Source organism: Pogona vitticeps, chromosome 4, assembly GCF_051106095.1.
Source record: "Pogona vitticeps strain Pit_001003342236 chromosome 4, PviZW2.1, whole genome shotgun sequence".
In the NCBI taxonomy this organism is placed as follows: Eukaryota; Metazoa; Chordata; class Lepidosauria; order Squamata; family Agamidae; genus Pogona; species Pogona vitticeps.
The window spans coordinates 166379349-166404373 of NC_135786.1; the positions used below are offsets into that span (position 1 = coordinate 166379349).

Below are 25025 nucleotides of genomic sequence, written 5' to 3' on the forward strand. Positions count from 1 at the left end.
GAGGCATTTCTCTCAGTCCCACTACCTTCAGTGGTACATTTGATGGGGACATGGGAGAGGGCCTTCTCTGTAGCTGCCCACAGAATTTGGAACTCCTTCCCACAGGAAACTTGGCTGCCCCCATCGTTGCTGTCCCTCTACAAGAAGACAAAGATCTTTCTCTTCAGGCAAACTTTCCCTCAGTGACTGACTGGCTGAGTGAGGTTTTTAAATGGTCTTACTCTTGTGCCTTACTCTTTAAATACGTTTTTTGGTGTTGTTCTGGTTTACTATTTTTCAGTATGGTATTTTTTGATCTTTTTTTGTATTTGTATGCTCACTGTTTTTACCTTTCAAATATTGCCTTTTTAATGACTGGCTGACTGAGAGGGATTTTAATGGATTGTTTTGCCTTGTTACTTTTAAATGCCTTTCTAGTATTGGTTCTATTTACCATTTGTAATAAAATAGTTTTTTAATTTAAAAAAATATTTGTGTACATACTTTTTAAGCGTTTAAATATTGTATTTTTGATGTTGTAAGCTTTTATGGAGAAAGGCAAGGAATAAATAAATTCAACATTCAGTATGCCAGCAAGTTTGGAAAACTCAACAGTGGCCAGAGGACTGGAAAAGATCAGTCTACATCCCAATCCCAAAGAAGGGCAATGCCAAAGAATGCTCCAACTACAGTACAATTGCACTCATTTCACACGCTAGCAAGGTTATGCTCAAAATCCTACAAGGTAGGCTTCAGCAATATGTGGACCGAGAACTCCTAGAAGTACAAGCTGTATTTCGAAGGGGACAGAGGAACTAGAGACCAAATTGCTAACATTGCACTGGATTATGGAGAAAGCCAGAGTGTTCCAGAAAAACATCTACTTCTGCTTCATTGACTATACAAAAGCCTTTGACTGTGTAGACCACAGCAAACTATGGCAAGTTCTTAAAGGAATGGGAGTGCCTGACCACCTTATCTGTCTGCTGAGAAATCTATATGAGGGACAGGAAGCAACAGTTAGAATTGGATATGCAACAAATGATTAGTTCAAAATTGGGAAAGGAGTACGACAAGGCTGTATATTGTCCCCCAGCTTATTTAACTTATATGCAGAATATATCATGCGAAAGGCCGGACTGGAGGAATCCCAAGCCGGAATTAAGATTGCGGGAAGAAATATCAACAACCTCCGATATGCAGATGATACCACTCTGATGGCAGAAAGTGAGGAGGAATTAAAGAACCTCATAATGAGGGTGAAAGAGTGCAAAAAACGGTCTGAAGCTCAACATCAAAAAAACTAAGATCATGGCCACTGGTCCCATCACCTCCTCGCAAACAGAAGGGGAAGATATGGAGGTAGTGACAGATTTTACTTTCTTGGGCTCCATGATCACTGCAGATGGTGAAATTGTGAAGCAGCCATGAAATTAAAAGACGCCTGCTTCTTGGGAGGAAAGCGATGACAAGCATCTTAAAAAACAAAGACATTACCTTGCCAACAAAAGTACGCATAGCCAAAGCTATGGTTTTTCCTGTAGTGATGTATGGAAATGAGTGCTGGACCATAAAGAGGGATGACCACCGAAGAATTGATGCTTTTGAATTGTGGTGCTGGAGGAGGCTCTTGAGAGTCCCCTGGACTGCAAGGAGAACAAACCTATCTGTTCTGAAGGAAATCAACCCCGAGTGCTCACTGGAAGGACAGATCCTGAAGCTGAGGCTCCAGTACTTTGGCCATCTCATGGGAAGAGAAGACTCCCTGGAAAAGACCCTGATGTTAGGAAAGTGTGAAGGAAAGAGGAGAAGGGGACGACAGAGGATGAGATGATTGGACAGTGTCACCTAAGCTACCAACATGAATTTGAACCAACTCCGGGAAGCAGTGGAAGACAGGAGGGCCTGGCGTGCTCTGGTCCATGGGGTCACAAAGAGTCGGACACAACTAAACGACTAAACAACAACAACAAGCCTATAGATGGAAAGGTAGTTCTGATGTTTTGAGTTTTATTTATACATGGAATATAGTATATGGAGCTTACAAACTTAGATTAACATTATTTCCCGCAACTCTTAGCCTGTGTTTTCCAAAGCATAAAGTAGTTTTAAAAGTGTGGGCATTTTTGGAAAGCAAATGGAAGCTGCATGCATTAAATTAAATGGGTAAGAAACAGTGATGAAACTAGATCTGACAGTGAAGAAATCAGTGACCCCTTTGGGAAAAGCACATTAGGCCCCTCTTTTGTAATCTCATAATTTTTCACAGCTGAGATGTTTGATTGAATTTGCAGTAGGGTATTTGCTATATTTTATACTAATGCATCATACATACTATCTTCCATTTTAGGTGCTAAGAGCAGCTATCGTGCCAGTCATATCTTACATGTTTAAAATACTACTGTTCCCATTGTCAATATACATTTATACAAAGGAAATTCCCTTACACTGAGTCCACCTAGCTCAGTTTTGTTTGCACTGACTGGCAGTGTCTCTCCAAGCTTTCATACCAAGGTATTTCCTGGAGTTAATCTAGAAATGTCTGGGATTGTTCCTGGGGCGGCCACTGAGTTTATAGTCTTCCTCCAGTTTTGTTGAATGAAATTATTCGTTTTCAAGGTTGCAACCTTTTATTTTTAAAGCATGAAAACATACTAGACACAGTACTCCTGCTAGAACTCTTTGGGCTAAAGCTGGGTGGGCAGCGTGCAGCCTTTCAGATGCATAGGATCATAGCTCCAGTAAGCCATCGCCACTGGTTATGTGGGTTAGGGCTGTTGGGAGTTGCAATACACCTGTATTTGGAGGGCACAAATTGGACTCCTTTTGGCTGGAAAACTTCTGTATCTCTCAGAAATCCTTGGCAACTTCAGAACAACACCAACATGAATATCGATATTTTTCAGTTGATCATCCCAGCTATTTCCATGACCTCTGCAAATATCCTGACCCCATCTAGTGTCCTATGTGCTCCTTTGACACACTTGCTTCCCTCTAACTTGAATGCATTCTTTTGTGCACATAGCATTCCAGAGGATGGTAACACTTTGCAATTGGAAGAGACCTAAGGCTAGGGAGACCACTATCATAACAGTGACACTGTTCTCCAACAATTGTTCCCTAAGCGTGTTTTTTTTTTTTTAAGTTCTGCAAACCTGGGTGTCCTGATACTGACATCTTACATGTGGATGGTACCATTTTAGCTACAAAAATGGCACTTGGAGAAAAGAACATAACTTCAGTAGTTGACTTATACTGAGTCAAACTGTTGATTCATCTAACCCACTGTTGTCAGTTCTGACAGATAGTCACTTTCCAAGGTTGCAGGTAAGATTTCCGCCTAGCTCTAACTGGAGATCCCTGCTGTTCCCTGAGGGCCTTCTATTTAAGTACTAGCTAGGTGCAACCTTGTTTGGCTTCTGAAATCATTAATATCCTTGTGTTCTGGGTAGTAGTAGGGTAATATGTGGAACACTCGTTGGAGCTCATAGGAACTAGAGTCCTCCACCAACATCTGGAGTCCCACATGTTCTCCTATCCTGGAATATGTGATGGTTGAGAGGGCATGTTCTGATTACTGCATGCTGTTGAAGGATTATTCTGTACATACTCACTGATGTTACTTACGATTTCCTGTTACAATATTCTGAAGTCATACTCTGGCCTATTTTATAAGGTTTAAAATCTTGCCGAAAAATAAAATGCATATGGGACCAGATAATTTTATTCAGAAGATCTCCTATAGGAGCAACGTATTGCCCATACATCCCTGTTTTTGGTGATAAGCACTGGAAATCGTGCTTCTTTTGTTGGAAGCTTCATTTCTACGAGCCGTATCTGACATGCATTTCTGCACAAAAACAAAAAGCTTGAGAACACCGCAAGCATAGATTAGTAGACTAAAATTCCCTAGAAAGAGAAAAATCATACTCCTGTTTCCTCAGAGATCACTGTAATATATAAACCTACTGTAGTGATGCCTTCTGAGTCTGAGAAAGTGACTGCCAAAAATAACATCTGAAAACATGACTCAGCCAAGGTCACAAGGTGGCTGTACTGTAGGTTTGTGTTCTTTTCTCCTCTGGATTCATCTCATATGGTTGTCATTTTCAAGAGTCTTTCCTCTGTTTTCTTCCCCATTTTCTGTTTTTGGACTGCTGAGGGGTGGTTTTGGCGCAAACCGATTACTGTTGGACTACTTCAGGTTTCACAAAAGCGATTGCAATAGACAGCAAGAGCTGGTTCTCAGAATCCCTGCTAAGCTTGTGAGCACAAGGTCCTCTGAGTTTATATGTACTGGATGCAAGCAGATTGTAAACATTTTTTTGAATGATTTAATATAACTCACCTGCAGAGAGAGAGAGAGAGGAATTACTTTGCTAGTCTTACTGAAGCATGAGTATTAAAAAGCATTCTTGCAAAAATAATTATGACATACCTCTGGCTGGCTGGCTGCTCCATATTGATAAGTTATTCTGTTGTGAGCCCTTTCCCCTCCAGTAACCAAGGCTTGGGAGAAATGGGAAAATGCTGTTTTTCACATCTGGATGACCTCTGAATTTCAAAAGGCTAGGTATTTGAATATTCAATGAGAAATCTTGTTTTATTAGGCTGGGGAATAATAAATATATTTGACTGTCATTGATATTGCAAAAATATTTAAGATATTACAAACAGTGATAATATCTTTACTCCATGTTATTTGAAATCTATATGAAAATATGAATAAATAGATTCAGGAGTAGCTGAAAAGAGGTTCACTCTTTTTCCTGGTAAAATAATCTACTTTTACATCAACTTTGTGAGGAATACAGGTAGAAATCAGCTTTTTATTCCCAGCAGGAGTATCCAGTGTTAAGATTTTGTTATGTGTTTGCAATAAAAAAAATTAAAAGCTAGTAAGAAATGTAGTAAAAAAAAAATCTCCCTCAGTGTATCTGACACATGTCAAGTTCATTTAATCAGCCAATCATTTATTCTATTAAATTAAGATGTATGAGTTTTTTTAGATTCACTGACCAAAACCTTCTCTGTATTTTCCATACATATAATGGCCCTTTATGCTCATACTTGCCTAATTTTGCAAACTGCACAGAGTATTCACTATCTCCTTACACATGCACAAGCCCCATTGTTTTTAGAGCAATTGTGGAGTTTTCAGCCCAGGCAGTAATTATACTTCACAGTTGTTAATAGGATTCTGTCCATTTTCCATGTGACTACAGAGGCTTGTTAGCAGACTCTTTCACAGTCCTCCTGGCTCTGGATGTTTACACAGTAAGTGTCAGAAATAAAAACCTCAGATTGTAAAGTTGGAAGTTCATCTAGTAGTCCAAACTCTTCCAGTGCAATAATTCACAGCTAGAACATCATTGATGGATGGCTATCCAACCTCTGTTTGAGTCAACAACCCAGGGTCTCCCAAGATAGTTCTTCCAGCACTTCACAGCTCATACCATCAGAACGTTGTGGTTTTTTATAAAATTTAATCAGAATTTCCTTTTTTAAAAAAACCACTGGTTTGAATCCTACTGTCTGGTAATAATTACATGCCATCAAGTCAGTTCTGATTTATGGTGACCCTTTTACAGGGTTTTCCAGGTACAGATCCTGGCCTGCCACCTCTCATGGCACTAGCACTGCGGCTGCCACCACCGCCTCAAGTTTGGCTGCCAGGGGTAGTGATCCAGCGACTTATGGCTCGTATGCCCACAGAGAGGGCTCTGCGTGCCAGCTGTGGCACACGTGCCATAGGTTCACCCTCGCTGGGCTACAGGATACCCTCTTGTGCTCACTAGTATTGACAAAGTGATACTAATCAAGGGAAAATTTCAGAAGCTGAATCTTTTTTTCACCAGTTAGCCACTTCTCACCCACATGCAAACCATTTGTCATGGCTGTTTTTGACAAGTGTGACCAGTTTCAGAGTTATATATATATCACTAGTCAAAAAACAGCCATGGCAAATGGTTTGTGCGTGGGTGAGAAGTGGCTATGAATATGGGGTTTGCCCATACAGTGGTGCATCGATTTACAAACTTAATCCGTTCCAGAAGATGGTCGTAATTCGAAATGGCCATATGTTGAAGCACCATTTCCCATAGGAATGCATTGAAACGTGATTAATCCGTCCTGGACGGGAAAAATAAATCACACACAAAAAAGTCCCCACTGCAAGACCCATCGAAAAAGCGATTAATCTGTTCCAGCTGAAGGGGAAAAAACAAAAAAGCAAAGAGACCCTGCAAGACCCATCAGAAATGCAAAAAAAGAAAACCAAAAAGCAAACAAACCCTGCAAGACCCATCGGAAATGCAGAAAAGAAAAAAAAAGAAAACCAAAAGCAAACAAACCCTGCAAGACCCATTGGAAATGGGGGGGGGGGACCCAAAAAAGAAATAAACCCTACAAGACCCATTGGAAATGGGGGAAAAAACCAAAAAAGCAAACAAACCCTGCAAGACCCATCAGAAATGCAAAAAAGCAAAGCAAAATGGAAACAAGCCATGCAAGACCCATGGGAAATGGGGGAAAAAACAAAGCAAAAAAGCAAACAAACCCTGCAAGACCCATCCGCAATGGGTAAAAAAACCCCAAAAAAACCCCAGTTTCAGAGTTATATATATCACTTGTCAAAAAACAGCCATGGCAAATGGTTTGTGTGGGGGTGAGAAGTGGCTATGAATATGAGGTTTGCCCATACAGTGGTGCCTCGACTTACGAACTTAATCCGTTCCAGAAGATGGTTGTAACTCGAAATGGTTGTAAGTCGAAGCACTATTTCCCATAGGAATACATTGAAATGCAATCAGTCCGTTCCAGACGAAGAAAAACATCACCAAACAAAATCACTACAAGACCGGTCGGAAAAATGATTAATCCCTTCCAGCCAGGGGGGGCGGGAAGCAATCAACCATGCAAGACCCATTGCAAATGCAAACAAGAGAAGGCAAAAAGCAACCAAAAAGCCGCCCAGAGTAGACCTTTGGTCTAGATGGGCAGGGTATAAATCTAATAAAATAAATAAAATCAAGCGTGGAAGACCTAATGCAAAGAAAACAAACCAAAAACCAATCAACCGTGCAAGACCTATTGCAAATGCAAATAAGAGAAGGGAAAAAGCAATCAAGCAGATTGTGCAAGATCGGAAATGGGGGGGCTAAAAAGCACACAAACTCCCCAAGACCCATCGGAAATGGGGGGGCAAATCCAAAAAGCAAGGAACCCCACCGAAACATAATCCCCCCAGCTCAAAACCATGCTGCAAAAACACCCAGAACAGTTTTTAAAAAGCAGAAAACACCACCTTGCCTTACAAGGCAGCCTGAAGCCTCCCTGCAAACACACACACACACTCTTGGAAGCAGAAGGAGGCAGTCTGAAGACGACGACGCACACTCTCTAACTCCTGGGGTGAAAGAGCTACAAAGAAGCAGCCTCGTCGCCACCTACAATTAGAAATTTGAATTACCCACCTTTTTTCCCTGCCTTTTTCTGTTCATAACTTGAAGCTCTGGTCACAAGTAGAAGCAAAATTTTGCGACTGGGGCTGGTTGTAACTCGAAATGGTCGTAAGTAGGGGCATTCGTAAGTCAAGGCACCACTGTAGATAGTACTCAGAGGTTGTTTACCATTTCCTTCCTCTGGGGGCAACCTCGGACTGTGCAGCTTGCACATTACTGCACAGGTTGGCTGTTCTCACAAAAGACAAGAAAATAAACTTTTTCTATTTGACAGCCGTTCAGGTGTATCTTTGTGTCTGTGTATGCGTGACCTTTCCTTCTTTTTTTCAGGCTGTATACAACTCCAGGCTAAATATACTGAGTAGAAATACAATAATATCATAAAATGTATAAGAATCAACCATTCTTAAAACAGGAAACAGTGGCTTCCTGTAAGGTTCCTTCTGCTCCTTTGCTTTGGGCATACCATGAGAAGGAAAAAATCACTGGAAAAGACAATAATGCTTGGAAAAGTTGAAGACAGCAGGAAAAGAAGAAGGACAAATATGAGATGACTCCATTAAGGAGAATCCTTTTATAAAGAATGTACTTGAGATCTGGCATAGATAGAGACAGGTGTTATGTCCTGGAATTTCCCCTTTAATGCAGATTGTTCAGCTAGAACTTTCCAAGATATGAGATAAAGGGATTAATTAACAAAAAAGAAAGCGGATATAGAAATAGGAGGATTGGAAAGATAACATCAGAAATACAGACCAACTAAGAGGTATTTTTGCAGAAGAAAATTTAAATTAGTTAAATTTGATACAACTGGAACAAGGGCTGAAAGAAGGAGAAAAAAATAAACTAAAGGATTTGCAATTGATAATGTTTGAATTTATCATAAAAATATGGAGAATGGTATGAACGAAAAAGGGAAGGGAGAATTGGTAATATTTATAGAATAACGACAGAAGAAGCAGATCATTTAGGAGGGTTAAAAATAACATGGGAGCCAGATTTAGAAAAAATAGATAAAGAGTAATGGAAGGGTTTTTAAAAACATGTTAGTCAGAATAAAAGAAAACGGCTATAAAACAATGTGGAAATGGTATTTAACACTGATAAAATTAAATAAAATAGATTGTAAATATTCCAAGATGTGCTGGAGATGTAATAAAGAATTGGGTACATAACTGCATTTATGGTGAGATTGTGAAGTAATACAAAGGGTTTAGAGGGTAGCTTTAAAAGAAATTAGAGCAATATTAGAAGTAAACATTGAAGCATCATCAAGAATAGCATTACAGGCGTACCTCGGTTTACAAATTTAATGCGTTCTCCAGGATGTTACGTAATGCAAAAAATTCGTTAATCGAAATGCAGATTGCCATAGGAACAGGGGCAGCGCTATAAACCTCCAGGCACAATGCATACTGGGGAAACTTGCTTCATGCTGGAAAAAAAAAACCCTGAGGCATTATTTTCAATGGATTTTCCTTTGTCGAAAATTACTTTAACCAAGGCGTTCGTGAACTGAGGTACACCTGTATTATTGTTAATAAATAAACATGACGTAAATAACTCAAAAAATAAATGATTATAAATATGGTAATATAATTATAGCAGTGAGCAGGGCAGTTGAGGACAGGAAATTTTGGAGATCACTCATTCTTAAGGTTAGAGGTGACTTGATGAAACATAACAACATGGTTTGGTTGCATTTTGATCATTATGTATATTTCTTTGTATAGTTGTGATAAAATAATTAAGAATACTATCACATCATCAATCATGGCTACCAAAAATTAAACTAAGATGTACTGTAAGTAGCAAACAAGTCATTCAACTATGTTGATCTTTGGAAAGCAGTTGTAAACATGGGCTTCATCTCCCGTTGACATATACTGAAACATCAGTCTGCAATCATCCTGTGTCCTGCTTGCAAATCTCCTATAGGCATCTGGTTAGCCACTGTGGGAACAAGATGCTGGAATAGGCAGACCTTAGGTCAGACCCAACATACCTTTTGTATTTTTTGTAGTTGTTGTTGTTTGTTTGCTTGTTCCTTTACTTTCAAAATACAGTGGTGCCTCAGCTTACAAACATCCCGACATATGACCATTTCGAGTTATGACCAGCTCCGGCCACAAAATTTTGCTTCTACTTGCGACCGAAGCTTCGAGTTATGAACAGAAAAAGGCAGGGACTTCAAATTGCTAACTGTTGATGGCAAGGAGGCTGCTTCTTTGTAGCACTTTCGCCCGAGCAGTTAGAGAGTGTGCGATCAAAGTAGGCTTCAGACTGCCTGGTAAGGTGAGGTGCTGCTTTCTGCTTTTTAAAAACTGTTCTGGATGGGTTTTGCAGTGTGGTTTTGGGCTGAGAGGGTTATGTTTCTGTGCTCTGATGGGTCTTGCAGTCTTGTTTTTTGGGTTTGTTTTCTCGTTTCTGATTAGTCTTGCAGGGTTTGTTTGCTTTTTGGATTTTCCCCCCCATTTCCGATGGGTCTTGTGCAGTTTGTTTGCTTTTTAGTGTTTTTTCCCCATTTCCGATGGGTCTTGCAGGTTTTGTTTGTTTTTCCCCCCCTTTCCAATGGGTCTTGCAGGGTTTATATGCTTTTTGGATTTTTTTCCCATTTCCGAAGGGTCTTGCACAGTTTGTTTACATTTTGCTCTGCTTTTTTTGCATTTCTGAAGGTTCTTTCAGAGTTTGTTTGCTCCCCCCCCCTTTGGCTGGAACGGATTAATAGCGTTTCCGATGGGTCTTGCACGGTTTGTTTGCTTTTTGCTTTGCTTTTTTGCATTTCTGCAGGGTCTTGCACAGTTTGTTTGCTTTTTGCTTTGCTTTTTTTGCATTTCCGAAGAGTCTTGCACGGTTTGTTTGCTTTGCCTTCTTTTTTTCCTTCAGCCGTAACGCATTAATCGCATTTCCGATGGGTCTTGCAGTGGTTTTTTTTGTTTTGTTTTGTTTTTTTTCTTGAGGCAGAACGAATTAATTGTATTTCAGTGCATTCCTATGGGAAATGGTGCTTCGACTTATGACCATTTCAATCGAAGTTCCGGAACCAATTAAGTTTGTAAGTTGAGGCATTACTGTACCTTCAATTTTCAAAGTGCTGCCTGTGTAAGTGGCATGGTAGACATGATATGAAAGGTAGGAGAAACAGGAAGGAAAGCAAGACTAGAAATCCCGAATACAGGTAACTGAGTGCAAACCTGTGGTTCATACCTTGATGACATGTGCCTGGTAAAACAGTGGGAGCTTTACTTCAGAGTCCCTTTCGGAGGTCTGTATTAAAAGAGATAGGATGGAATTGAACTGAAGCATGGAGTAACTGCTTCCCATTTGTAAACACTCAATCCTAATCTAATAATCAGAACCACAGTTCTTAAAAAGAAGAAATCCTTCCTCATAGAATTGTGATGCATTTTGGGAAAGGCTTGGAAATGATAGTTATTTGGTCTGCATCTCCCAGGTGCTCCCACTGTCCATGCTGGCCTAAGGATTCTGAGACTCATAGTCTTTGAAAAATAAACTTATCTCAAGATAAGAGCACCTCATTTATTTGGAGAAGGGCCCTCTCCAAGTTTCCAGCACCCTATTGTTTTCCCCAGTTGATTTTAAAAAACAGCAACTTCTTTACAACAGAAATCTTTCTCACCTGCCCTGGAAGTGTTTTCTGTGAGATGTTTCCAGTACAAATTAGGTCAGGCAAAACTTCCTTCTCCCATCAAAACAATTCCCAGAACCCGATGTTCCCAGTGAGAGAGTTGTTAATGACTTTTAAACTTGACTAAGCATGAAATTAAAAGATTTTCAAGTCACTCCCTTAGGTGTTTAGATGTACGTATACCAGACGGCACAGAAGGCTTCTAAGCTACTTACAAGTAATTCAAAGACAATGGAGCCATGCTAGCTTGATATAAAGGGCCTTGTATTAATGCTGCACTCCCTATAGCGTGTTGCTGGAAGGAGTCAAACATATTGATCAATGTTCAAATGCCATGTCGGCCATTAGGATCACTGACATTAGCATGCAGAGAATGCCTGCAACTGATAGAAATGTGCCCACAGACACCTAGAGCAGAAAGAAAGTTCACCAAAGAAATGTGATCAAAAACATTAAAAGCAGAAAACAATGTCAAACAGGCTTGAGGACTGAGCAAAAAAATACATCTTTGGATTTGGCAGTGTGAAGATCCCTGGTGATTTTGATTAGGGCAGCCTCATTGGAGAGCCTTAGGGAGCCATGGATAGAGGAGGGCCCAGAAGAGTAGGAAGAAAGCTATCTAAGGCAGAGGGACTAAACCACATGTTACATGACTCCTCAGATAATATTGCACAGTGATCAGACAGGGAGGGTGGGTCAAGGATGTATTTATTTATTATAGAGGGGAGACAGTGGCATGCTTGATAGATCTAGTAGACAGGAGGAACTATAGCAGGGAAGCTGCCAATCAAGGTAGGGGCAAGATCAAGGGAACAAAGAAGGGCCCTTTGATAAGGACAACATAATAGTCAGCTGACCCACTTAGACTCTGGAAAGGGTTATAGAAGGAAAAAGCAGAAGGGGAAGGAAACAGTGAAAAACAGGAATAAAGAGATTGGAACTGAGCAGAGTCTTCATCAAGAGCAAGAAGATGGGACCAGACCTTGAGGAGGCATCAGAGGTGCTAGGGATAGATTCCTAGAATCCCTGTGAATCAGAGAAAAGTGCTGTTTGCCAAGCTAGATGGCCAAGGACGAAGCAGTGAATTTATAATGAATAAAAATGAATCAGCTCTCTTATTTTCCTTTTGTTAACAGGGGAGGAGAAGGTTTCTGGGTTGAGAAAGTGAACAAATTATTTTCCTAGTTTTGGAAGAAGTAGCCATCTTAGTCTGTGCATGTAAATATAACATGCACCCAAGAGCCAATCAATATTTGATTCAACTTCTCATTCTGTTTTGATATGTCTGACAAAGTGAGCATGTCCGCGAACACTCACATTAAAATATAATAGTTAGTCTTTCAGATGCCACATGTTTTTATTGTGTTTGGTTTTGTTTCTTTGGATTTTAAGTAATTTAAGTTGTGTGCATATCCATATAACTCACCTTTAAGATATTTCCTGTATATTGTCAGAGGCTAGAGCAAGCCAGATTCCATGTCCAATTTCAGCTGACATCTTCAAGATCCTGTAGAGTGATAAAAAGCTAGAAGTGCCCATATCAATAGAAATGCTCATGTAACCCTCAGCCATAGGTAGTAGCCCTGCAGTGTAGTTTGCTGTTAATTCTACAGATTAGTGGTGGCCACTGAGGCTGACTTGGACAGCCTGCTGAAATTGCCCTCACCCACACTGAATTCCTGTGCACATTCAAGTGTTATACTTTATTGATTTTTAGTCTCTGTGGACATAAGTACAGTGGTGCCTCGCTTAATGAGCGCACCGTATAACGATGAATTCGCATAGCGATCCCTTTTTTGGGATCGCTAATGCGAAGGCATCCCAACCGCTGCAATTGGCAAAACTTGCATTGCAACACCCGCGGATCAGCTGTTCGGCGGTTTCAAAATGGCCGCCAGACACCCAAAATGGCCACGCGCAGCGTTTTCACGCCCTGCCCTCGCTTACTGAGGGCGCGAAAATGGCTGCGGATGGGGAAAACTCCATTTAACGGTGAGTACAGAAGCCATTGGAACGCATTAGATTAAGTTTAATGCGTTCCAATGGCATTTTCCATCCCGTTTAGCGATGTTTTCTTATAGCGATGCTTAATCTGGAACAGATTAACCTCGCTATGCGGGGCACCACTGTACCATCAGTAGTCTATAAATGTTGAAATAATACATGCTTTGTACTAATGGGATGTTGTGGCGCTGCAGGTTAAACTGCAGAAGCCTCTGTGCTGCAAGGTCAGAAGACCAGTAGTCGTAAGATCGAATCCACGCGATGGAGTGAGCTCCTGTCGCTTGTCCAAGCTCCTGCCAACCTAGCAGTTCGAAAGGATGTAGATGCAAGTAGATAAACAGGTACCATCACGGTGGGAAGGTAACAGTGTTCTGTATCTAGTTGCGCCGGCCACATGACCAAGGAAACTGTCTATGGACAAACACTGGCTCTACAGCTTGGAGATGGGAAGAGCACCGCGCCCTAGAGTCGGACACGACTGGACTATAAATGTCAAGGGGAACCTTTACCTTGTACTAATAATTTATTGATATTAATACATTAGTTTAAAAAAACTATGTCAATGTTTGTTTGCATACCCGTTTCCTCACTTGCTTGTTCCAGAGTTCTGTGGTTATTTCCATAAAGATCTCATGCTCAGTGACTGGAGAGGTGATGAGCAGAATCAGATCTCAACATTTTTAGTCTCAAATGGAATGTATGAATCACACTTTAATTCACAAGCATCAGAAAGCAGGGGATCATTGAGACTGAATAAGCGCACACATCAGGGCAGAATTATTCAGAAAATAATCTTAAATGCATTTGATCATGCACAGGGAGCTTTTAATAATTTATATTATACAGTACCTTATTAGTGAAACCTTATGTTGCTGCTGATGCCACTGCCAAAACAACCAGAAAGCCCACTTCTATTGATGTTTTAGATGTTAGATATTTGTCTTATGGTTGGGGAGTTTTACATTGACTCTTGTGATTTTCTGAAAACATCATCCATTAATAGGTCAATTTTAATTTTTTTTTAGAGAGAGAGAGAGAGAGAGAGAGTGTGTGTATGTATAGCATTTGTGACTTTTTCTTTCTTTTGTCTTATTTTAAAGAAAAGTATACTGTTGTTCATTTCGAAATGCTTTTTTAATATCCCATTTTTAAAATATATCATCCTGTATTCTGTTTTTCCCAAAATCAGAAAGATTAATTATTAACCACTGTTATTGTATATATAAACGCAACCTTGTGCATTGGAATCATTTCATATAAGTTTTATCATGTCAGTAGGGGGAGGACATCCCCATTAGGAGGGAAGCCTTCTCAATATACTGTTAATTTTAAGCTCAAAAAGTGATTTTAAAAGCTTGGCAGAATATCCAGATGCAACCACATTTTGAAATATTGATTGAGCATTGTACATTAGTGACACTGTTACATAAGTCAGCATTCCTTCCTCTGGTACCCTTCGGTTTTTATGAGCTGCAAAACCCATCCCATTTACTTGCCATGCTTGTGGGACACATGGAACTTTAAATCTGGGCATCTGGAGTATGCCAGAGCAGGAAAGAAATATGGTAATGTAGCAGAAGCCACTTGCATAAAATAAATTACCGTACAGTGCTGCCTCACAAGATGAATTTAATTCGTTCCACGGTTAATGTTGTCTTGCGAAAAATTCGGCTTGTGAAACGCTTTTTCCCATAGGAATGCATTGAAATCTAATTAATAGGCAAAAAAGTCAGAACAAAGTCAAATTTGGTTTACAAAGGGTTTATTATGCGCTCTTTAAAGCCATACATATTGTGCAGATGATTTCAAAAAATTCAATCAAAAAACGTTAACTTTTTAAACGTCATAGAAAAACATTTAAAAATCAGCAAACATGAGGCAAGAACAAAAAACAGAAAACATTCATCTTGCAAAGCATGGCCATAGGAACATTCGTCTTGCGAGTCAGGAGCCCCATTGCCAAAACCATTCATCTTGCAAGTTTTTTGTCCTGCAAGGCATTTGTCTTGCGAGGCACCACTGTATATTTTTTTTGCTCCATAAGATGCACCTGACAATAAGACACACCTAATTTTTAGAGGAGGAAAACAGGAAAAAAGAATCAGCCAAACTCCAGGAGGCAGTGGAAGACAGGAGGGCCTGGCGTGCTCTGGTCCATGGGGTCATGAAGAGTCGGACACAACTTAACAACTAAAGAACAACAATTTTATGTAATCTAACTTGTGACAACCTGGAATTTAATATCAAAACAGCTCAAATATTATAGAATCTTTATAAAGTTCTTAGTATTTGTAAACTGGATATGTGATTGATTGCTATTATTTTCACTAGGGATTTTGTATGTACAGTGATGCCTCGCAAGACTAATGTCTTGTGCAATGAAAAACTTGCAAGACGAAAGCGTTTTGTGATTATTATTTTTTTGTGGCTCGCAAGACAAATTTTTCTATGGCCGTGCTTTGCAAGACAAATTTTCCTTTTTGTATGTTTTAAATCGCACAACTGTTAGTACCGTGCTTCGCAAGACGAAAATTTCGCAATACGACACGACTCGTGGAACGAATTAATTTCATCTTGCGAGGGATCACTGTATATCTATTGCACATTCTACATGAGTCTATTGTGCATTTATAAATCATGACCAATCTAGCATTGCAGCAATACTGACAATCAAGACAGGAAAGGCTTTTAGGAACAAAGTGATGCTTTTTCCTGCAACAGCTACACCACATTTATATTACATGCTTGTGGCATACAACTTTTGTACAATTTACTCTGATATTTCCAAGCAACTTGTTTCCTATCAATGTGTCGTCCATTATTGTAAAATACATTTTTGTATACAGAATAGTTATGATAGGGCCCTTCAAGGGTAATTGCGCTTTTCCCTATTAAAGATGATTACCACTAGAAGTATTTTTCCCTCCTTTTGGTATCTCCCTCTCTTTTATGTGCTCATAATATTGTGTATTTCTTTATTTATTTATTTATTAGATTTTTACCCCGCCTCTCTAGACAACATCTACTCGGGGCAGCTAACATAGATAAAAACACATTAATAAATTAACACATTAATATAACTTATATAAAAAGACAATTATAAGAAATATAAAAAATACAATTATAAATATACAATTATAACAATTAATTTCAAACAACACATTCACAATGTATTCACAATATTGAATTAGTAATGTAGTGGCTGACTGGCTACACCTGAACACCAGATTTTGAGCACAGACAATTTGAAGAGGGCTCTTGTCTTCAGGCCCTCCCTGCCTTCCAGGGCCATTTAATTGGTCAGTGGTGGAAACAGAAAGTGGATAAAAACACACACTAGGATCATTTGTTGCTAGTGTAGGTTAGATGGCAATTTTTTTTGATAACTGGGCCCATCCACTTTCAAATGATAGAGAAATGCAGGTTTTTGCAATTGAGATTGTCATATAATATCTGGCTTCTCATTTTTTCATCACAACCAGCAGCATCCAGGAAGCCACATGACTTTTGTGGGTGTTTTGAAACTATTTGCACACAGCAGGGGCTGAAAGGTCTTTTGAACAAGTCAGTAGACATTGTAGGGGGAAATGTTCCAGCTAAAGGATTAATAGCTGATAGTATCTGAAGAGACTTTTTAAAGTCCTACATTTACTTTCTGCCTAGATCAGTGGTTTCTAGCTTTGGGTCCCCAGATGTTCTTGGACTAAAACTCCCAGAAGTCTTCATCACTAACTGTGCTGGCCAGGATTTCTGAGTTGTAGGCCAAGAATATCTGGAGACCCAAGGTTGGGAACCACTGGTCTTGAGGAACCAGTTATTTAGTGGCAGTTTTTTTTTAAATGTGCAGAAATGTAGCAAGGCAAGCCAGATGTGTTTTGAGATGTTAGCTTATAGTTCAAGTAGGCACAATAGAATAATTAGAAAGCAATTCCCCCCTAAACTGGTATAACTAATTGGTGGTGCTGCTGGCGAAGAGTTGATGTATATAGAGAAGTGGCTGTCCATACCAACAATTTTAGATTGTGGTATGATAAAGTCTGTGAAGGTCACTTGTTTACTCAACTAAGGGAAACCAGAAAATGTGACAACTGATCTCTTTTGCTTGTACCCATCTCCTCAATCATCATTACTCCATAGATAAATTATTTTGGTGTTAATATATACAGATTAACACCAGCTTCTTCAAATTGATGAATGTGATTGCTTACAAATTTTCTGAGGCACAAATACAAATATTGTATACAACAAATTGAGTCTGGGGCACAATTTTAGCAGTACATGTGAAAACCCAGTTTCCCCTTTCTTAAGAATGAGCAAGGCTGATTTCACAGATGTGACTACAGATTTTGTGGTTTTCTATTTGAACTAAGCAACCATTGTTCCTCAGCTTACTCCAGCCCAGTCCTTATAGCAGCCATACAGTTGGCTTAAGTCAATTTTATGAAAAATGTTTTTGACAAGGGAAGTTCCATTGAATGGAGTGATTACTGGGATATATTTTCTCAGTTTGTGATGCCCTGCATTTGAAATGATGTCCCTAACTTTCTATTTTGTGTGTGTGTGTGTGTGTGTGTGTGTGTGTGTGTGCGTGCGTGCGTGCGTGCGTGCGTGCGTGCGTGCGTGTGTGTGTGTGTGTGTGTGTGTGTGTGTGTGTGAACGTTTTCTACCACTTGCCCTGGAATTACTTTCTCATTAATAATAGAATTTTTTTCTGGAACAACACATTATTACCTGTAGGAAACAAATAATCATTAAACTGGAAAACATACTGGGATACAATTATGTTCGTCTTCCTCATATTAAACTAATTGTACATATTAAGTGGGTTGAAAGGTACATTATATCCCAGTATCTTTTCCATCATTCTGTATTTAGCATTTCCAAACAGTTTCAAATGTAATTTGGTTTATTTCGCTTCTAAGTCAAGCAGTAATACAGTATAACCCTTTGTAAGCATCTTGTAGTCATTTGATGTGCATATTTAGAGAAAAGGTGTGCTCAGTTTTACAAAGATGTTCCCTTGTTTGGATATGATCTCGTGTTTCTGAGCCCATTTTAGTGTATTCACTTTTTCTCTTTCATTCTTTCCCTCCTGCAGGATTTTATACATTTAACACAGGATCTGCTTCTCATTAGTTATCACAGCCTTCTCCAAGCTTGTCATAGCCCTTAATTGGATATCTGACCTCAAAAAGTAATTTAATTAGATCTAATTGGGCGGGGTGCTCAATCCAAGAGCAAGACCTATTGCCTAATCTAAGTTTTATTTCAGATGCTGATGCTGATTAAAATACCCTGCTTTTACTTATAGGTACCCAAGACAGATCATAATCATAATAATCTGCTTTGGTAACACTGTATTGTCATCAATTGTCATGATATCTGGAAAAGCCTTGTTTTCCTCCACACCTCAGTTTGTCTTAGTTCTAGATCATCAGTTACCGGTTAGTAGGGACTTTGGGGAACTTTACATTTATCCCAGTTCAGTCATAGATCAAAAGATTTTCCCTGGTCGTGAATTATAATTGACTTACAATCATGGGTATAGAGAATGTCCTAAGCAACATCGTTTTCCAAAAAGACATACTGATAATTTCCCCACCAGACAGTTGATATTACAAAGACTCAAGAATGGCTTGGCAACATTAGGTCCCCAAATGAGAGGCTAACCATTCAACCCAGCACATAGCTATTCAGAAGTAAGTCCACGATTCAGTGGGTCTTAACTAACTGTGCATAAGGTTATAGTCTTAAATGTTGGTCCTCTGTTCACATTGAAGCGCTTTGCCTTGGCTGCCTCTCCTGGAGGAGAATTGATCAGCAAACTGTGACCATTGCCACCCATTATGTGTCATTGCTCTTGTAACTCCTATTATGGGGCGATCACTGGTTTTACTAATATTTGTCACATCAGGCATTAGCCTAAATTTGCTTTATACAATTATTGTAAGAGTTTATCACTTAAGAAAAAGTATTACTTGAATGTAGGGTGTATGGTAAACTTGTAATGGGATTTTTAACGAAACCTAATAGGCATCCAAGGAAATAATTAGATGCCTCAAGTGAATAGTATTCTGCGCAAGCCTTTCTTCCAAGTTTAATCAGTCTACAAGATGAAGTCTATTATGAGGTAGCTTTAGTTGCAAATTAGTAAATGTTTAATAATTGGTACTCTGTGGTTTCCAGTTTATTTCTCCATATAAAGGTTAATTAGGTTTGACTCCAGGAATGAAATAGTTGTAACCAGTTATTAATTTTTCAGATTCATTAGGCAATTGATTTTAATTACTCTGCCTGTCACTGCATGGAATAGCTATTTATGTAATATTTGGTAGTGAAATCTAGTCTGATTGTTGTATTTCTCTTTCTCTACCCTTCTGGGTCATTCCTTTGGTGATCCCACAAGTTCCTAGTACTAGTCATTAATGCAAGGATCATAGGCTTCTGCCATCTTGGATATTTACAAGGAAAGCTGTCAAGACTCTGTTGACTCCCCCTCCCATCACTTTCACTGCCACTGACTATCATTCTTGGTTTTCTTGTCAAATTCTTCTAAGCAGCATAGTTGAACAGCATTTTAAATAAATGTCATTTGTGTGGACTATGGTCCCGAGTTTGAGACAAGCAGATATTGCCATGGCCTAGTTCAGCAAGTCTGATGCCAGCTAAGAAGAGCCTAGAATTTCCAAAATTAAAGGACATGGCAAAATTAGGACAAAAGAATCATTCAGTGAGCCAGGCATGTTCCTCAACAGTGCTGTAGGAAAGAAAACAACAGTAACTCCCTTGCTCGGGTTTGTCGTATGCTTTGTTTCCCAAGTTCTGCTGCTACTCATCAGAAGTTGAAACACAGGCAGGCTAGTGAAATAAATAATAATGAATGGTTGAATCCAGACTATTGGTTCTTTGTATGTTAGCCTGTAGCAGCAAAAGTAACAAAAAGTTCCACAGTTGTAAAGTATGTTCTGTGTGTTATGTGCGGTCAAGTTGGAACTGACTTATGGTCACCATAGTAGGGCTTCCAAGGTAAATGAGAAATTCCCCCAGTGAGTTTCCATGGTAAAAATGGGAATTCAAACCGTGTTCTCCAGAGTCTTAGTCCATCACTGTATCCACTGCACCACACTGGGAATCCCATATAGGCTAAATTTAAAATAAAGAGCAAAAGAAACAAGCCAAGGAAAAGACATATCTTAAAATGTCCTAACGGATCAGGATATCTGCTTAGAAATAATGCCCATTTGCAGAGAATCTACTCCTGCATAGATGACTGTGTATATTTTATAGGTTTAACCTTGTTTCTAAAAAAGAAAAGGGAGGTGTATACACATAATACTTCCAAATGTATTATAGTCATTATCTAATTATGATTGCATTCATTATATATACATACGTTTCCGGGTTATATAAATACATTAATGTCATTAAGATATTATGCAAAGCACCATGCATGGTGATGCTGATGGTACTTTAGAGCAGTGGTCACCAAAATTTTTGGAATCACGGACCGGTTGGAAATTTGTAAAGATTTGTGCCTCAAATTCTCTTTAAAATATCTCTTGATCTTAAAAAGAAATATTTAAGAAATAAAGAAATCCTCTACTAGCACCTTTTTTTAAAGTGCTTAATGAGAGTGAAAGAGGAGAGCGCAAAAAATAGTCTGAAGCTCAACATCAAAAAAAACTAAGATCACGGCCATTGGTCCCATCACCTCCTGGCAAATAGAAGGGGAAGATATGGAGGCAGTGACAGATTTTACTTTCTTGGGCTCCATGATCACTGCAGATGGTGACAGCAGCCATGAAATTGAAAGATGCCTGCTTCTTGGAAGGAAAGCTATGACAACCTCAACAGCATCTTAAAAAGTAGAGATATCACCTTGCTGACAAAGGTCCGCATAGTCAAAGCTATGGTTTTTCCAGTAGTGGTGTATGGAAGTGAAAGCTGGACCATAAAGAAGACTGACCGCCAAAGAATTGATGTTTTTGAATTGTGGTGCTGGAGGAGACTCTTGAGAGTCCCCTGGACTGCAAAGAGAACAAACCTATCCATTTTGAAGGAAATCAACCCTGAGTGCTCACTGGAAGGACAGATCCTGAAGCTGAGGCTCCAATACTTTGGCCATCTCATGAGAAGACTCCCTGGAAAAGACGCTGATGTTGGGAAAGTGGTGAAGGCAAGAGGAGAAGGGGACGACTGAGGACGAGATGGTTGGACAGTGTCACCAAAGCTACCAACATGAATTTGAACCAACTCCAGGAGGCAGTGGAAGACAGGAGGGCCTGGCATGCTCTGGTCCACTGGTTCTTAACCTTGGGTTACTCAGGAGTTTTGGACTGCACCTCCCAGAAGCCTTCACCACCAGCTATCCTGACTGGGGTTTCTGGGAGTTGCAGTTCAAAAGCATCCGAGTAACAAAGGTTAAGAACCACTGCTCTGGTCCATGGGGTCATGAAGAGTCGGACACGACTTAATGACTAAAGAACAACAACAAAAATTGAAAATTTTCAAGGAAAATTACAGACCTGAGCAGAATGGAGTGTATTAATGAGAAGCCATAATGATCAGGTGTGTTAAAACTGAGTCAGGATGACTCATCAGTGTTGATGCAAAGCATTTGTGGATAGTGATTGAGCAGGTGACGTAACAGTCAGAAAATCAATTTCAGGATTTGCAATATTGTTTGCAGATGTTCTAGTGGTATGGAAGTCAAGAAAGCAGAGTTCCATTGCAACTTCAACGAGTGAAGCTGAATTTGCAGATTTGTCTGAGCTGTGTTCAGAGATTACTTGGTATAAACAATTAATCAAAGATTTGAAAATTGAAGTAAACGAGGCAATTATGGTATATGAAGACAATACAACATGCATCCAGATGGCAACAACTGATAAAATGTGAAGCAGAAGCAAGCACATAGACATAAAATATCATAATGTCAAGGAAGCAATAAAGGAGAAATTGAGTTACAATACTGTGAATCAGAGAGAAACATAGCTGACATTCTGACAAAACTCCTGAACATACAGAAACACATGGAAATTACTGAAAAGCTGGGTATATGTTCTGCTCAGACCTTAAATTTGGAGGGGTGTCAAGGAAAATTACAGGCCTGAGCAGAATGGAGTGTATTAATGAGAATCCATAATGATCAGGTGTGTTAAAACTGAGTCAGGATGACTCAGCAGAGCTGATGCAACTCAGGGATGATGCAACTCAGGGATGATGCAATGTGTGATCTGATTGGTCCTGTATATGCATATATGTGTTAGTTGTACAGTCAATTGTATCTTCCTGCTTGAAGATCACTTCTACACATTATGCTGCCAGAATGCTGTAAATACACGTTGCTGAAGGAAATGCTGCTGGACTGTGCGTGAGTTATTTCTGGACTGCCTGGACTGCGAATCACTCTGCTAAAACCGCGATTTGCGCTAAGAAACGCTGACAAAAATGAACTGAAAACTGCCACCCCTGAGGTTCACCTAAGAGATTGAAAGTGCTAAACTTTGCCCCTGGAACTAAATCTGAAACTAATAAAATGAAATACAAATTATGCTGCCAGGAGGAAGGAACTGGGAGTCACAGAGAAAAGCACTGGATGAAGCCAAATGCCATACAAATCTCCTGCTCAGATACCTCCTAGAGCTCTTTATTTACATGCAGTGAAACAGATACACACCTGCAGTCATCACATTTTCCATACATTGAAAAATTAGCTCAGAATCTGATCAATAAACTGAGTGTTTTAGTGCAACTGCCTCCTGAGAGAGACAGCAAAAGAACAGAGAAGATGTTAGAACACTGCTGAGTTGGCATACTGTGGGACAGAAACAATGATTAGACTTACTGGTGCTATATGGGTAGGGAAGACAAGCCCCTGGTCTTCTCTGTCCTTGACTACCTATTCATCTTTTACAGACAAAATGAAAAGAAAATACAGATCTGAAATTAATTAGCATAACTTGAATATGGCCAGTGGAGTTTTAACTACAATGATGTTAACGGCTTTATTGCTTTGGCAGTTAATTTTACTGAAAAAGCCAGTTTCCATGTGGCAAAAGCATTGGTTCTTTGTTTTGTACAGTTGTATTTTGTTCTTTAATTTATTCTGGGTTGCAAGGAGAGATTGACTTGTTCTGAGCTGAAGGGAAATTTCCTTTGTACTTGATACATGCCAAATGTTCTTTGCATCTATTCTCAGTTTAATTTCTGTATTTCTCCACAGGAGTTCAGACATGCACTGGAGAACAGCTCAGAATCAAAAGCCTGTCCATCTGCTAAGAATCAAAATGTACCATTGAGCCGCAGGATGGGGATGTGGTTACCTTGGCAACGGTGGAGAAGTGCAGTCAAGATGCTGTCATTGAGTGTGGCTCTGCTGGCAGTCCTTATTGCTTTTTACTATGAAGGTGTTTAAGGGGGAAAGTGGAACTGAACTATGATTGCATCAAGAAATATGATTCGGTGATTTGAAAACTTCATAGTCAAATGTTGGATAATAATTTATATTGCAAGGCCTTACCTGAGAGCCACAATCTGGATTCAGTTCTGATATACTGATCTAGGCTATTCAGTTTTTTTTAAAGCTCAAGATACCAGTCTCTAATAAAGACTTCTACATATTAATTTTCAGTTTTTAAAAACTGTGAATATCTCTGTGACATATATACATTTTATAATAGTTCTACATGGATGAACATTTTTAGGAGATTAAGTTATTAAAATATTTTTTCTTAAGGCAGCTAAGTCCTTTTTATTATTATTATTTGAATCCTTATTATTCAACTACTATTATTTCCTTAATGCACCTTAAAACATGCCATCTGACTATTGTAGTTACACATTCAGTTCAAAATTACTGAGCTGTCAGATTAGTTTGTGCATATTTCATATTGTGCTATATATTTCAATCAGATACATAGGAACCAAGTAGATCGGACTCAAAATGCAACAGCAATAGTGAAACACAGTAATAAATATCTGTTGAATTGGGTGCCCTAAATATACGGCAGCTTGGAATAGTCAAGCCAATAGTTAAAATATGAATGTTTTGCCTTTCCCACGTGGTGTCCTTCATCCTCAGGGACCAACACATTGTCAGTCCATATGTGCTTCCTAAAGCAAGAATGTATTCAGATCACGTTCAACCCAGATTATGTAGTTTCCTGGATAATGAAGCAATCTTGGGTTTTGTTGAAGCAGAAGGCTCTCTTGGGTGAATTTCAGGCACAAGGATGCCTCTTGCCAAATTGAAGCAAGAATTCACTCTGTCTTCTGGAACTGGTGAAAAGTAGGGGGTTCTGTTTTTTCAGATCTCTCAATCCAACACATTTGGTAGACTTCAAAAACATTTACTCTTCAACCGCATGCCCATTTACTTAGAAAGGAGTCCCATGTATTCAATGGGCAAATGTGCAGAGAATTGTAACCACAGACTGCGTCATTTGTCATCCCTGAGGACTCGCCTCTTGGATGAATAGTCCTACATGTGGAATTGAAGAGGGAGTGACCAAAAATGATCAGAGAACACAAAAAGGTCCTTGAATAAAGCTTTTTTCTAAGAGAAAGTAGCCATGACAGTTGTGGGCCTCACCTCCCCAAATACTCTAGTCCAAACACCAGGCAAGGATTGTTACCATAGACTGGGCTGCCTAAGGATTTTAAATAGTATTTACAGTATATAGTTTTGGCAGTGTTTTAGTGACAGACCCATATCTATATCCTACAGAATTAATTAACCAGAAATCTGGGAAACATGAATAACTTGGATGTGATTTGAGAGAGAGAGAGAGAGAGAGAGAGGAAAACCTCTGGGTAGAATAAAAATGGCTAAAAAAAAAGGGCTGTGAAATACATGAACAATTACATCTTAACACCAGTTATATCTAGATGTTTTGTGTATATATTTAAGGATATTTTCTGTCTTGGTT

At 39.3% G+C, this 25025-nt stretch overlaps 1 protein-coding gene across 6 annotated transcripts in view; it reads left to right on the forward strand.

Annotated features, from left to right (window-relative positions):
- CDKAL1 (CDKAL1 threonylcarbamoyladenosine tRNA methylthiotransferase) overlaps positions 1-23836 on the forward strand; it is a 356111-nt gene extending 332275 nt beyond the window's left edge. For all 6 annotated transcript variants that reach the window (XM_072998681.2, XM_072998682.2, XM_078393501.1 and 3 more), the window contains one exon: positions 23321-23836. In XM_072998681.2, the coding sequence (XP_072854782.2) occupies positions 23321-23512 (192 nt within the window). In that variant the 3' untranslated portion in view covers positions 23513-23836. The remainder of the gene's footprint in view (positions 1-23320) is intronic.
- The last annotated feature ends 1189 nt before the right edge of the window (positions 23837-25025 follow it).